The 15,990-nt window shown below is 50.3% G+C and overlaps 1 protein-coding gene across 1 annotated transcript in view; it reads right to left on the reverse strand.

Moving 5' to 3' along the window:
- The window catches only part of TSG101 (tumor susceptibility 101), a 33,320-nt gene extending 29,022 nt beyond the window's left edge, over positions 1 to 4,298 (reverse strand). The window contains exon 1 of the mRNA XM_073564077.1: positions 4,110 to 4,298. Within this exon, the coding sequence (XP_073420178.1) occupies positions 4,110 to 4,151 (42 nt within the window). The 5' untranslated portion in view covers positions 4,152 to 4,298. The remainder of the gene's footprint in view (positions 1 to 4,109) is intronic.
- Between the last annotated feature and the right edge of the window lie 11,692 nt (positions 4,299 to 15,990).

Consider the following 15,990-nt stretch of genomic DNA (forward strand, 5'->3'; position numbering starts at 1 on the left):
GGGATGGGGGGGAGTGACAGTACAGGGGCTGACATATGGGCGGGTGATATGACGGTACAGGGCCGAGATACCGCCGTGAGGGTGGGGGGGGGAGTAAGACGGTACAGGGCCGAGATACCGCAGGAGGCGTGGGGGGGGGGATGAGTATGACGGTACAGGAGTCGAGATACCAGGTGAGGGGATGTGACAATACAGGGACCGAGATACCGGGTGGGGGGGATATGACGGTGCAGGGGCCGAGATACCATGGGAGGGGGGGGGATATGACGGTACAGGGGCCGAGATACCATGGGAGGGGGCCGATATTACGGTACAGGGACCGAGATACCGTGGGAGGGGGCCGATATGACAGTACAGGGACCGAGATACCGGGGGGGGGGGGAGGGGGGATACGGCGGTACAGGGCCCGAGATACCATGGGGGAGGGGGGGGATACGGCGGTACAGGGGCCGAGATACCATGGGGGGGGGAATATGATGGCACAGGGGCCGAGATACCGGGGGAGGGGGATATGACGGTACAGGAGCTGAGATACTGGGAGAGGAAGATATGACGGTACAGGAGCTGAGATACTGGGAGAGGAAGATATGACGGTACAGGAGCTGAGATACTGGGAGAGGAAGATATGACGGTACAGGAGCTGAGATACTGGGAGAGGAAGATATGATGGTACAGGGGCCAGTATACTGGGTGGGGGGATATGCCGGTACAGAGGCCGAGATACGGTGGGGGGATATGACGGTACAGGAGCTGAGATACTGGGAGAGGAAGATATGATGGTACAGGGACCGAGATATCGGGGGGAGGGTATGACTGTGCAGGGGCCGAGATACCATGGGGGGGGGATACGACGGTACAGGGGCCGAGACGGGGGGGGGATACGACGGTACAGGGGCCGAGACGGAGGGGGGATACGACGGTACAGGGGCCGAGACGGAGGGGGGATACGACGGTACAGGGGCCGAGACGGAGGGGGGATACGACGGTACAGGGGCCGAGACGGAGGGGGGATACGACGGTACAGGGGCCGAGACGGAGGGGGGATACGACGGTACAGGGGCCGAGACGGAGGGGGGATACGACGGTACAGGGGCCGAGACGGAGGGGGGATACGACGGTACAGGGGCCGAGACGGAGGGGGGATACGACGGTACAGGGGCCGAGACGGAGGGGGGATACGACGGTACAGGGGCCGAGACGGAGGGGGGATACGACGGTACAGGGGCCGAGACGGAGGGGGGATACGACGGTACAGGGGCCGAGACGGAGGGGGGATACGACGGTACAGGGGCCGAGACGGAGGGGGGATACGACGGTACAGGGGCCGAGACGGAGGGGGGATACGACGGTACAGGGGCCGAGACGGAGGGGGGATACGACGGTACAGGGGCCGAGACGGAGGGGGGATACGACGGTACAGGGGCCGAGACGGAGGGGGGATACGACGGTACAGGGGCCGAGACGGAGGGGGGATACGACGGTACAGGGGCCGAGACGGAGGGGGGATACGACGGTACAGGGGCCGAGACGGAGGGGGGATACGACGGTACAGGGGCCGAGACGGAGGGGGGATACGACGGTACAGGGGCCGAGACGGAGGGGGGATACGACGGTACAGGGGCCGAGACGGAGGGGGGATACGACGGTACAGGGGCCGAGACGGAGGGGGGATACGACGGTACAGGGGCCGAGACGGAGGGGGGATACGACGGTACAGGGGCCGAGACGGAGGGGGGATACGACGGTACAGGGGCCGAGACGGAGGGGGGATACGACGGTACAGGGGCCGAGACGGAGGGGGGATACGACGGTACAGGGGCCGAGACGGAGGGGGGATACGACGGTACAGGGGCCGAGACGGAGGGGGGATACGACGGTACAGGGGCCGAGACGGAGGGGGGATACGACGGTACAGGGGCCGAGACGGAGGGGGGATACGACGGTACAGGGGCCGAGACGGAGGGGGGATACGACGGTACAGGGGCCGAGACGGAGGGGGGATACGACGGTACAGGGGCCGAGACGGAGGGGGGATACGACGGTACAGGGGCCGAGACGGAGGGGGGATACGACGGTACAGGGGCCGAGACGGAGGGGGGATACGACGGTACAGGGGCCGAGACGGAGGGGGGATACGACGGTACAGGGGCCGAGACGGAGGGGGGATACGACGGTACAGGGGCCGAGACGGAGGGGGGATACGACGGTACAGGGGCCGAGACGGAGGGGGGATACGACGGTACAGGGGCCGAGACGGAGGGGGGATACGACGGTACAGGGGCCGAGACGGAGGGGGGATACGACGGTACAGGGGCCGAGACGGAGGGGGGATACGACGGTACAGGGGCCGAGACGGAGGGGGGATACGACGGTACAGGGGCCGAGACGGAGGGGGGATACGACGGTACAGGGGCCGAGACGGAGGGGGGATACGACGGTACAGGGGCCGAGACGGAGGGGGGATACGACGGTACAGGGGCCGAGACGGAGGGGGGATACGACGGTACAGGGGCCGAGACGGAGGGGGGATACGACGGTACAGGGGCCGAGACGGAGGGGGGATACGACGGTACAGGGGCCGAGACGGAGGGGGGATACGACGGTACAGGGGCCGAGACGGAGGGGGGATACGACGGTACAGGGGCCGAGACGGAGGGGGGATACGACGGTACAGGGGCCGAGACGGAGGGGGGATACGACGGTACAGGGGCCGAGACGGAGGGGGGATACGACGGTACAGGGGCCGAGACGGAGGGGGGATACGACGGTACAGGGGCCGAGACGGAGGGGGGATACGACGGTACAGGGGCCGAGACGGAGGGGGGATACGACGGTACAGGGGCCGAGACGGAGGGGGGATACGACGGTACAGGGGCCGAGACGGAGGGGGGATACGACGGTACAGGGGCCGAGACGGAGGGGGGATACGACGGTACAGGGGCCGAGACGGAGGGGGGATACGACGGTACAGGGGCCGAGACGGAGGGGGGATACGACGGTACAGGGGCCGAGACGGAGGGGGGATACGACGGTACAGGGGCCGAGACGGAGGGGGGATACGACGGTACAGGGGCCGAGACGGAGGGGGGATACGACGGTACAGGGGCCGAGACGGAGGGGGGATACGACGGTACAGGGGCCGAGACGGAGGGGGGATACGACGGTACAGGGGCCGAGACGGAGGGGGGATACGACGGTACAGGGGCCGAGACGGAGGGGGGATACGACGGTACAGGGGCCGAGACGGAGGGGGGATACGACGGTACAGGGGCCGAGACGGAGGGGGGATACGACGGTACAGGGGCCGAGATGGAGGGGGGATACGACGGTACAGGGGCCGAGATACCGGGGGAGGGGGGGGATACGACGGTACAGGGGCCGAGATACCGGGGGAGGGGGGGGGGATACGACGGTACAGGGGCCGAGATACCGGGGGAGGGGGGGGGGATACGACGGTACAGGGGCCGAGATACCGGGGGAGGGGGGGGGATACTACGGTACAGGGGCCGAGATACCGGGGGGAAGGGGGGATACTACGGTACAGGGGCCGAGATACCGGGGGAGGGTATGACTGTGCAGGGGCCGAGATACCATGGGGGGGGATACGACGGTACAGGGGCCGAGATGGAGGGGGGATACGACGGTACAGGGGCCGAGATGGAGGGGGGATACGACGGTACAGGGGCCGAGATACCGGGGGAGGGGGGGGATACTACGGTACAGGGGCCGAGATAGCGGTACAGGGGCCGAGATACCGGGGGAGGGGGATACGACGGTACAGGGGCCGAGATACGGGGGGAAGGGGGGATATGACGGTACAGGGGCCGAGATACCGGGGGGAGGGGGGGATATGACGGTACAGGGGCCGAGATACCGGGGGAGGGGGATACGACGGTACAGGGGCCGAGATACCGGGGGAAGGGGGGATATGACGGTACAGGGGCCGAGATACCGGGGGGAGGGGGGGATATGACGGTACAGGGGCTGAGATACCGGGGGGGATATGACGGTACAGGGGCTGTCACATGGTGTTGGTGGGTGGCGGGACCACAGTGACGGGGCCTCCCGCGGGTCAGACGTGGTGACCCGCTTGTGGGAGTTCTTCTCACCTTGCTCAGCATCTTCTTCAGCTGGGCCTCTGACACCGCCATGGTGAGGAGTGTCCCCGCCGCCGATCACTGACTGTCCCCGATCTCCCTCCGTTTCCCTTTTCGGGCTCCTAGAACCAAACCCAGTGAAACCGGAAGTCCAGCTGTCCGCACTGCAACTTCCGCTCCCTGCTCAAACGTCACTTCCCTGGATACAGCCGTGTGTTACCATGGTGACCACAGACCGCGCTGCCGCCGCCATGTTGGATAAGGGCAGTTCTCCCTGACGCCAGCATGTTACATTGAGATCCCATTTTTATCCCATAAATAATTGAAGTATTAGGACAAATCCTGTATACAGCTCTGCTGTCCGCTAAGCTTATCGAATGTTAACATATGAGGCATATTGTCTATAGAATCAGATTGCATCATGTGATGGTGCAATAACACCAAAGACAACCAACCAACCGCAGAAACGGAAAGGAGAGCTCCAAAGTGGACATTTAAGATCTCTAGTGACTACTTGGGAGCTGTACAGCCGGAGGCAGAGACAGTGCGACACTGCTGTTTTCGGTAGTGCGGGTCCCAGATCTAGCGCCCTAGATCCAGGAACGTGCACGTGTCCTAGACTTGTAGCCCAGTGCCCCAGATCTGGGACCATGCAGGTCTGAAACTTGTAACCTGATGCCGTAGATCTGGGAAAGTGAGTGTGTCCCAGACTTCTATCCCGATGCCATACATCTGGGACCGTGCTGGGTCGCCCCGTCCCAGGGCTGTGGGGACCGGGTACTCGGTACCGGGCCGGTGTCAGTGGGATATGTCACAGCGGCGGAGACCCGGTCCGTGGCCCTGGGCGCCCAAATCAATGGTGGTTTATGATATAGTTTATGTGATAGTTCGTGACGCCACCTGTGGTGTTTGGCAAGATGTTGAGCCAACGCTGCATGCAGATCCTCTGGGGCTGATGGTGTGTTGCAGCATAGATGGTGTAGCTCCCCACAGGTGAAGCTGTAACGACAGGGCAGTGTATAGGCGCAGGCGGTGTGAGGAATGTTGGTACCCAAATGTAGCAGTGCTGACGGTGTTGGCGCACAAATGAATGGAAGACACCAGGGCCTGCAGTTCCAAAGCTTTACTCACAGTTCGTGGTACACACTGGTGCCTGCCTCCGGGGCAGAGACTCAATCAACCTCCCGGGCAAGTCAGGATTCTCCTCTCCAACACTCCACCAACATGTACCTTTCCTGAACGACTCCTCTATTGCGCCTTAAGGTGTGAAGAGCTCCAGCACCGTGGTACTCTGAAGTTCCTCCTGTCAGATGTTCCTAACAACTCTACTTGTATGACAGTCAGCTGTAGCCTCTCTCGGGGACTCTTCCAGAATCCTGGCTCTCTATTCAGTTGCTGTTGTGCCCCCAAGTCTTAGATGGGAGTAGTGCATTTACACCCAACTACTCCACCGGAGTCTGCTGCAGAACCATAAGTGTCCATACAACCTCGGGGACTGGGCCCCGGCCTTGCGCTTAGAACCTATAGGCAGGGTTCCTCTTCCAACCCACGTCTCCTCTCTGTTCCGCACTGTTCCTTCTCTCTCTTATGGAAGCTTAGGTTTCAGTTCTACGTCTTTCTCCTTCTGTTCCTCTCCCGTGCCAGCTGGCTCAGGTCACTGAGGCAACTGCAGCACTCCTTCCTCCATCCCTTCTTCCAGGGATCCGTCCTCAGTCTCTCCTAACTGACTGACCCTCAGACTCCTCTGACCCTCTGTCAGACTGACCTGTAATTCTAAACTTTCCCACTCTTTTATATCTAACTCCACCCACCTCCCAGCACATCTCGTATTACGAAGCAAGGAACCACGAAAGGTGCTCTGCTACCCTCTAAGGCCTGTTTCACACTTCAGTTTTTCCTGTCAGTCCGAATCTGCCAAAATAGCGGAAAACGGATCCGCAGGCGGACTGACAGGAACGGGTGGCATCGGATTGGCGGATGTATGGATCCGCCGAAGTTGAAAAATTAAAGGAACCGCGCTTGTGAAAAAAAAAAAAATGTAAAAATACCGGCGATGTAGCGCAGTCCGGGAGCGGGCATGGTGACGCAGGAGCTGTGGGCACGGCGGGATCATCAGCGGTGAAGTAGCGGGAGCAGCAGCGGTGGTCGCGGCATCAGTAGGTGCGCTGTCGTGGAGAAGGTGCCGTAAAGGAGCGGCAATGTGGAGGAGTATGTCGTGGAGGAGAGAGAGATCTCGCGGGACAGCAGCGGCGATGTGGAGGAGAGAGATCAGCAGCGGCGATGTGGAGGGGTATGTCGTGGAGGAGAGAGAGAGAGTTTTATCCAGCAGCCAGATAGAAATGCGGGTTAATTTAGTAAATAGCGGATCCGGATAACAAAATAACGTTACATGCTCCGTCCGGGCCGCTGAGCGGACGCCAAAATCTTGGCGGATCCGTACAAAAGCGGTTCGAACGGACGACCATCCGTCAAGATCCGCCGATAATGCAAGTCTATGAGGAAAAAAACGGATCTGCCAAGTAAAATGGCGGATCCGTTTTTTTTTCAAATCGGCGGATCTTGACTGATGGTCACAAACGGAAGTGTGAAACAGGCCTAAGCATGAAGCCGCAATGTGGTCAGCGCTGAACTATCCTGTGTGTGGGGTGCGAGTGTTGGAGCGTGGAAAGGAGATCCCAACTTACCTAGGTGGTAGGGCACTACACCTTAGGAGAAGGTGCAGTACCTCTGTGGTGACTGAGCCTCAGGGGCGCCACAGTGCACATATCCCAGTCTTGTAGCCTGATGCCGTAGTTCTGGGACAGTGCAGGTGTCCCAGACTTATAGTCCGGTGCCCCAGATCGGAGCGTCACCTTGACTACACAGTCGCCAACAAGACACCAATATGGATGGTTCTTGTGGCAGATCGGGGATCCATAAGCTGCATCACCACCCTTTATCCTGCACCACACATCAGCGTTTTGGTGAAGGTGACGCAATTACATCATATTGAGCCCTCTGTGTGTATAAGGGAAAGGAGGAGTCAGATGCTTGGATTAGAAGAGTATAAACTTAACTTATACTGGCACAATGATGGCATTACTACTTTATAGTGGGCACTTATGGGTGTATTATTACTGGGTTTGCGGGTGCAATACTTGCCTTAACCCAGATGCTGGCAAGCCACACTATGTCACTGGTCTATAGGTTCACATGAGCTTCTGTTTCAGCTTCTCCTTGCAAAGAAAACACTATGGCCAAACGCTTTTTTTTTAGATCAATATCGACTGAGCGTGAAGATTTCATCCGGACCAGCCAGTCGTCTAATGTGTTTAGGATATTCCGAGTCTCCTCCAACAACTGGTAGGAGCAGTGTCAGTTGCTTGCTGCTTCACTTACCCATCTGCACTCCTCTTCCAGACACTGGTCATTTCCACTGCTTCATCACTACCGATCCGAGCTGCCCATTCTAACCTATGACTTAGAGAATCCACCTCACCAGGAGAGCTTAACTCAGGGGTAATGTATTAGGCAATATGATATAAGCTCTGCCCCTGCAGTGCTTACTAGAACAGTAAGGTGGGATAAAGTTTGTGCAATTCACAGTGCGATATCGGGCAGAGACTCAAGGAAATGCATTACTCATATTGAGGAGAGGACATGCTTTCACACTGCAATAAAAAAAAGAAATCTAGAAAGTAGAACAAAAGTCAAATCACCCAACGTTACTATATCCGTGCTTAGAATAATATGCATAGCTGCACCAGTAAGGGAACGCAAGAACGCAGGAGCCGCTCCACACCGAGGCGGAGAAAGAAGGAAAAAGGCGGATTGGACAGGTAGCACCGAAGCATAGTGCTAAGATGGCAAAAAGGTGGGCTCAGAGGCTAAAGAAGGGTGCACTAAAAGTAGAGGAGACCACAGGGTAGGTGGGATGCAGGAAAGCCCAAAGGTGGAATCGGTGGAAATAATCAGGGGCATTAGTCGGGAGACCAGAAGCAAGTTATCTATAGACAGGTGACTGGAAGCAAACTTAGAGGGTTTTACTTCCCTCTGTTAGATCCCCTTCTTTTCAATTCCAACAGGGTCATTGTGGGGAATGGGAGAACGGGTGGGGAGCAGGCTCAAATGAGGGCGACCCTAAAGGACCCCACAAACATTAAATAGCCAATTGTTTGGCTAAGAGCCATCTCCCCCATTCTCTCCCAGGCCAAGAATTCCTGTGTTCTCTATAAGAGAAGCTCTGCCAACCTCCTCTGTCGGAGGCCAATTTCTTGGAGAACAAAAGGATCAGCTGTTGAAATTCGACAGGACGGATAATCACTGCTCAACTTCATCTGTCGGGAAACAAATTGAGAGGCCCTGTACACAGACTGTATGCTAATTCTGCCAATATTGGAGTGTTTGGCAAACTTTACTCTGATGCGTATGGAGACTCAAGGCTGGTAAGATACAGAGGAGAGTTAGGGTCCCACTTGTCTTCTTTGAGGGTCTCTGCATTGTGATGGGGTCGATATTGTTATCCATGCCCAACCGTGGGAATAACGGGGAGACGTTCCTGAAAAATAGCATAACCCTTCTGTAAGAGCAGTGAGGCCATAAGGTAAAACTGGTTAGTCCAGTGTCTTAAAGAAGGACACAGCCTTGGCAGGAGATAACATTTTCAGCCACCTATTGGTAGCAGCCTATATCCTAAATCTTCGGTATCCTCCACCCCTATAACACGAGCAAGAAATTACTTTAAACTGGTTTTATTGTATATATTATATATTGGTACATTCCTCACTATATTCACAGCATTATGGTCTTGAAAGAACATTACATTTTCCAATAGAATAATCTAAGACAAATAGGGCAATCCGAACATTGTATGCATAGCATAGATAGAGGAGGAGACAGGGAATCATGGTAAAGGCATAAATGGAAAGGAAGAAGAGCCATTACAAAGAATCATGTCCCTCATAACTACGTGTCATCTTTGTGAAATGGAACATAGTATATAAAGTAAAAGATGTTGTAATATAATATTAATTTTTACATTCACTAAATTGTCAAATTGTGTAAACGTTTATATCATAATCATAGAATGTTATGATATAATTTCAGCTTGTGTAAGGGTGCTCACATTGTCTGTAGGCTCCCGTTTAGTGGCCCCATAAGGGCTTGTGTCCGAGCCCCCCACAAACTGGATTTGGACGTATGCACTGACGAGGCCATAGGCTAGAATGGTGCTGAAGAGTGAACGTGTGCTCTGCCGTCCATCATTTTCGGGCATATATGCCTACTGGAGGCGGACACCCAGACACAGTCTACTGCGTTGGAGTATCCACCTCCAGTAGGAATACCCTCCTGAATGGCACAGCGCACGTTTACTCTGCCAGCACCATTATAGTCTATGGCCCGTTGGTGCATATGTCTGGGATCCAGTTTTGCTGGGGTCTTGACATAATCCCCGACTTGAGCCACTGAACGGGTGCCTGAACGCAGAGTGAAACCACCCTAAGAATAGAACAAACTAATTGCCCAAATTCACAACTCTTTGGCCTTTAAAGCCAAAATTTTGGCCTCAGTGTCATTCACGATCTGTTTTATCTTCCGAAGGCAGTTGAGGTATATGTCAATCCGAATCTCCTGCTGGTTTTCAGGGTCGTCATCTTCTGGCCGAGGCAGAAACGATAGGTTATCTGTAGGGATTACAGCAGAATCTAAGAAAGTGAAAAAAAACAAAACAGGATTAGTATACCTATAATAAAATGGAAAAAAAAAAATGTCTTCAAGATCATCGAATATACAGGTGAACCTAGTATTAAAGGGGATGTCCAATGACTGGAGCACCCATTTATAAATTAAGCAGTCCCCCTTGTAAAGTAAAAACGACAGATGCTCACCTCCCGCACTGGCGCCATTCCAGCTATGTAAGCGCCGGGTCACACGTGGCATTATTACGCCATGTGATCCCTGCAGAAAACCAGTGGCCGCTTTGGGGCTAATGCGCTTTTACTTCTTTCACTCGTCTGACATTCATCCTAAAGAACGAGCGCTGTAGCCCAATTGTGGCCGCTGACTGTCATGCCATGTGATCCCTGCAGCCAATATAACACAAGCCCTGGCATCGTTGGCACGGTGCTACTGCGGGAGGCGAGTATCTTAATTTTATTTTACAAGGGGAACTAACTTAATCCAAAATGGGTTATCCAAGCAGTGGACAAACCCTTTAAGATTACGCTCATATTATATTTGATGCATATTTTAATACGAAGCGTGCGGTGTTTCTGCATCTACAATCCGCGCGTATTTTCCCACACTCAGCAAGTTTTATTTCCATTTTTTGGTTGCAGAAACGGACTGAAAAAAAAGCATCAATATTATACCAAGCTAGTGGCTTAATCTGTCCAATTGAAAGAAACAGAAAATAATCTGCACTGAATAGCTGCATTTAAACAATAGAAAGATTGACGGGAAAAAAAAAGATCTGTGATGATTCTGCGCCAAATGAATATTAAATACCAACAGGTCTGAGGAACCCACATGGTTAATTAACCATGCGGTGATTGGATTATAATGGCCTATCATCAATTACCACATAGCATGCATATAAAAAAAGATGATCAAAAGGCAACATACTGTATCTGTAATTAATACCATTTTTATTAGTATATAATTAAAATCACATAGCCAATTATTGGTGGAAAATACAAAGGTGCAAAATGTTTATCACTCATAACTCCAAAGGACACACAAGTCCAGGATGTCACAATAGAATATTTAAGCAATGCAGATTTTAGTACACTAATTTACTTGTGCTAAGCAACAAATTACAAATATACATGCTAGAACCAGTGACCACGTCGTTTTACTGGCGCCACCTCGTGCGCCGCATATATCACCATATTCGGACACATCTTCAATTTTTGGGGCATTTTCAATATCTCTACAGTGCTCCCCGCACCGTATTTTTAACTCTCTTGTCGTCATGCCGATATAGATCTTATCGCACGGACACGTGGCATGATAGATTACACCACGGGATGCACAGCCAAAGGTAATTAATTTATCCAATCATGAATTAACTAGGTACAGCTTTCAGTCCTTGAAAAAGGTCTAACTTTCTCTCCTTCTCAATATTTAGATCCTTTCATAGCAATCAAGGATGTGCATCTCTTCTCTAGGAAAATAATCTTACAGAAATTACATCATAAATGTGACATGGAGGATCCCTTGACCTCTGCCCTTCAAAAGGAGGCACTTGAGAATCTTGAAGCTTTGGCAGAGGAAAGCAATCCTACTTCGGTGAGCCAGGTTTTCCCCTTTCTCTTATTAATAAGTCAAAAAAATGTCCCTAATTAAACATTTGTCCAGCTGTTGAGGTATTCACAAAATTGGTAACCAATGACATCGAACAGTTGAGCAGAGATGGTTTTGGTTTTACCAATTGCAGTAAGGCTGAGAGAGAGGTTATAGTGAGCCTTCAGGGTTTGACTGAAGTTGTGTTCAAAGCCGCAGATAAAGGGGGAAACCTGGTTGTTTGGCCGTATGAAACATATGAAAAACAGGCGTTTAATTTATTAAATGATAAAGACAACTATCAAAAGTTATTTTACAATTCGTTACATGATTTTCAGGATGAGTTGGTCAAAATTTTAGATGTGGCATTTGTTAAAGGGATCATCCCGAAAAAATTGGTGGATACCATCAAAGAGATGCAACCACGTTTACCCACACTATATCTGATTCCAAAAATTCACAAAAATGTGTTAGACCCACCAGGAAGACCCATAATATCGGATAATGGAGGCCTATGCGAGATAGTTACCACCATTATAGATCACTACTTAAAACCTCTAGTTAGTGATTTGCCGTCTTATATTAAAGACACTAATTCGGCATTGCATAGATTGGACAATGTGCAATTGGCAAACAATACAATAATGGTGACGGCTGACGTCGAGGCGTTATATACGTCAATACGTCATGAAGATGGTTTGAAGGTGGCCTCTTGGTATTTACATGCTAGTAATTTGGATAAGGATATGGTGGCATCGTTGTTACAACTTTTGGAATATGCCCTCACCCATAATATTTTCATTTTCAAAAATATGGTTTATTAACAGTGCCAGGGCACAGCAATGGGGGCTTGCTGTGCCCCTTCATATGCCAACCTATTTTTGGGGTTATGGGAACGTGACATTTTTGTTTGTGATCCTATACCTCATTCCAGCCTGGTCACAGGCTGGATGAGGTGTATTGATGACATTTGGTTCATCTGGGAGGGGTCTGATGGTGACTTGGCGGTGTTCATGGAGACCCTTAATAAAAATGATTTGAATATAAAACTTACCTTCAAAACTGGTAGAATGATTGAATTTTTAGACCTTCCAATCAGTGTGGATAACAATGTTTTTTTGTCCACAAATCTCTACAGAAAGCCGACAGCCACTAATTCGGTTCTTCATGCTAAATCTTCATGCTAAATCTTCACACCCGCCTGCTACCATCAGAGGAATTCCAGTTGGACAATTTTTGAGGGCGAAAAGAATATGCACTAACCTCAGTGACTTTCAACTACAATCTATAGACCTTGCCACTAGATTTCGTGAGAGAGGATATAGTGAAAGAAACATCGAAAAAGGTTACAGGCGAGCCTTAAACACTCCAAGAAATGACTTGTTGTACACAAAAAATAAGGTTGATGGAACAACTAAACAAGACAATGTGCGGATGATTACTACTTACCATAACAAGTGGTTTATATTTAGAAAATTTTTTGAAAAACATTGAAGTGTTTTGCAAACTGATCCAGTTCTCAGAAAGTTATTACCTAAAAAAACACTTCTGGTGGCGAGGAGATCTAAAAACCTGCGCGACCTCTTGGTGCATAGTCTATATAATCCATCCAAATACATCAGTTACATGGATAACTTTGACAATTCCGGTTTTTATCCATGTGGCCTATGCAAGGCATGCCTGAATTTGGTTAAATCAAAAAATTTCGGTAATTATGACAACAGCAAAGTGTATACCATCAGAAGGCACATTATCATGCCACGTGTCCGTGCGATAAAATCTATATCGGCATGACGACAAGAGAGTTAAAAATATGGACGCTGGAGCACTGTAGAGATATTGAAAATGCCCGAAAAATTGAAGATGTGTCTACATTAAAAACTCTCCCAAGATATTTTCGGAAATACCATTCTTGTAGTTCCAAGGGCCTTAAGATCAAAGGTATTGATTCGGTATCACTGGGGGTGCGAGGTGGTAACATTGGTAGGGATTTGGCACAAATTGAATCCCGGTGGATTTACCGTTTAGACACTTTGGCACCGCAGGGTCTGAATGAGTCTTTTGGTTTTGGGGCGTTTCTGTGATTCTTATAGATACAGTATGATCATTATAGTGGAAGTTTTTATCATCGGGGGGTTGTTTTTAATCATGTTTTTAGTTCATGTGTCTAATTATGGTGCATTACTTTTATAGATTCATGCCTTCCATACGACATTGGTTTCAATGTTCTGATTCTTCAAACAAGTTCTGCATTTGATATATTATATCGGCTTCGATACTTCCTGTCTACTTTCAAGATGACGAAATATCTTGACTCTGAAGATGACGTTTTCAAAAAGAATTTTTTCTAAAAGAATTTTTTCATAAAGCATTTTTCTGCTGACATTTTTATGCTGACTTTGGTCGGACTTTTTTATGGCCCTAGTGGCTGGTATAGGACTTTGGTTTGATTAAATTGGGACTGTGTCTAGTCTGCCTAATAATCTATAAAGCTTACTGTCCTAATATGTAGCATAAAATTTCTTGGCATATCTTGATGTTATTTTTATATCCTTTTGATATAGTATGAGGTTGTATAATATATTTATATTAATATTGGTATCATTGTTATATAATTATATATTATTGATTCACCATATTCACTTATTTTCAATGTGATTTTTGCTGTATTGTGGTGGATTTCTAGCACAGTATATATTTAGAATTATATTAATGGGTGAAAAAAGATACAATATTGCTTTACACATGGCACTTTATTACTATATATTAGTTTCACTGTAATTATTAATTTTCACTTATTATGATCTTCGCTGTATCGCGGTAGATCTATTTCTTTACATCACATCACTACACCTTACATATCCTGGATGTGCGCATGCGCCTTTTGGAGTCTCTCCAGACCTCCCATGTCTGGCATAGTGACGTGGGCGTCTGTCTTTCGCCCGGTTATTCCGAAGTGGAACGCAGAGCGCTCTGTCAGGCGGAGGTGGGCAGTCTTTTCACAGGAGCTGACGACATAGCCGCATGCGCCGTTATATCCTGGTTTCACTGACACAGCGGTCACTTAGCAATGATACCACGTGATTCAGTAGTTGAAACTGATTGGATGGAGGGCATCTATAAATAGGTAAATTCCCCCTGCCTTAAAACACGCCTTTTGAAAAAGGAACGCCGAAACGCGCGTCAGGGGACGCGGTGTGGGTCTGGACACAGCATCTCAGGTAATGCCTCACGTTTAGTACGTTCAACATATTTATGGTGGGAGATTATCTCTTCTTATACCACTCACTCAGGTCCTTGTAGTAACACAAGTTACTCTAGGTTGCACATAGACACTTTCTTACAAGCGGCAGTTAGGCGCCATGATTTAATTTCACTGCACTTAGATACTTTAGTCATTAGCAGTGGTCAGGGGTCTTCTTTTCTTGCTGCTTTAAATTGATTTTGCTTGTATCAGTGCAATATCTAGCAAAGGGTAACTATGGGCATTTATTTGAGCTATATATGAGCTCTTTTCATACCACCTAGTGCTTTATATATACCAGCTATTTTCTCTGGGTGATTGTGTCGGTTCCCAACCGCTTCTGTTTTGATCTGTGAGCACTCATAGTATGTATTTTTAATTTTGGTTAATAAATTGTTTTTTAATGATATGATAATTTGTCACACATTCTTGATATCCGTTCAGGATATGGTTGTTTTTATATTAATGTGGGATGTGACCCTTTGATGAGGTCAAGGACTATTATGTTTAAAAAATTGTAAAGAAGCGGGTAAGAAGGAAAATGGTTTTTTTTCTGTCTAGTATTGGGACTAAAAATAAAATATAGAGTATTCCCTTTATTATAATGTCAATAGGCATCGAATTAGACCCAGACTCTGGATGCCATGGCAACGCATCTGCGACCACCCCGGTCAAGTCATAGGGTGATTGGGCTGACAGTGGAAGCCCACCTTCATCTGTATAACCCCTAAGGTGCCATGGCAACGCATCTGCGACCACCACGGTCAAGTCATAGGGTGATTGGGCTGACAGTGGAAGCCCACCTTCATCTGTATAACCCCTAAGGTGCCATGGCAACGCATCTGCGACCACCACGGTCAAGTCATGGGGTGATGGGGCTGACGGTGGAAGCCAACCTTCATCCGTATAACCCCTAAGGTGTCATGGGCATGGCAACACATCTGCGACCACCACTGTCAAGTCATGGGCTGACGATGGAAACCCACCTTCATCCGTCTAACTGCTAAGGTGCCATGGTAACGCCTCTGCAACCACCACGGTCAAGTCATGAGACGAATGGCTGACGGAGGAAGCCCACCTTCATCTAACCCATAAGGTGCCATGGCATCGCATCTGCGACCACCACGGTCAAGTCATGGGGCGATGGGCTGACGGTGGAAGTCCACCTTCATCCGTTTAACCCCTAAGGTGCCATGGCAACGCATGTGCGACTACCACAGTCAAGTCATGGGGCTGATGGAGGAAGCCCACCTTCATCCGGCTAACCCCTAAGATGCTGCGTTCGCTGTTGACGTCGGCATCTAAAGTCTTAAGCGGGGGGGTGGAAACGCCGCTATTCACTTTTGCATCCACAGATATAATCCTGGAGGACAATTTGTGCCAATC

This window comes from Dendrobates tinctorius, unplaced genomic scaffold (assembly GCF_039654945.1).
Source record: "Dendrobates tinctorius isolate UK_male_01 unplaced genomic scaffold, ASM3965494v1 ptg000427l, whole genome shotgun sequence".
In the NCBI taxonomy this organism is placed as follows: domain Eukaryota; kingdom Metazoa; phylum Chordata; class Amphibia; order Anura; family Dendrobatidae; genus Dendrobates; species Dendrobates tinctorius.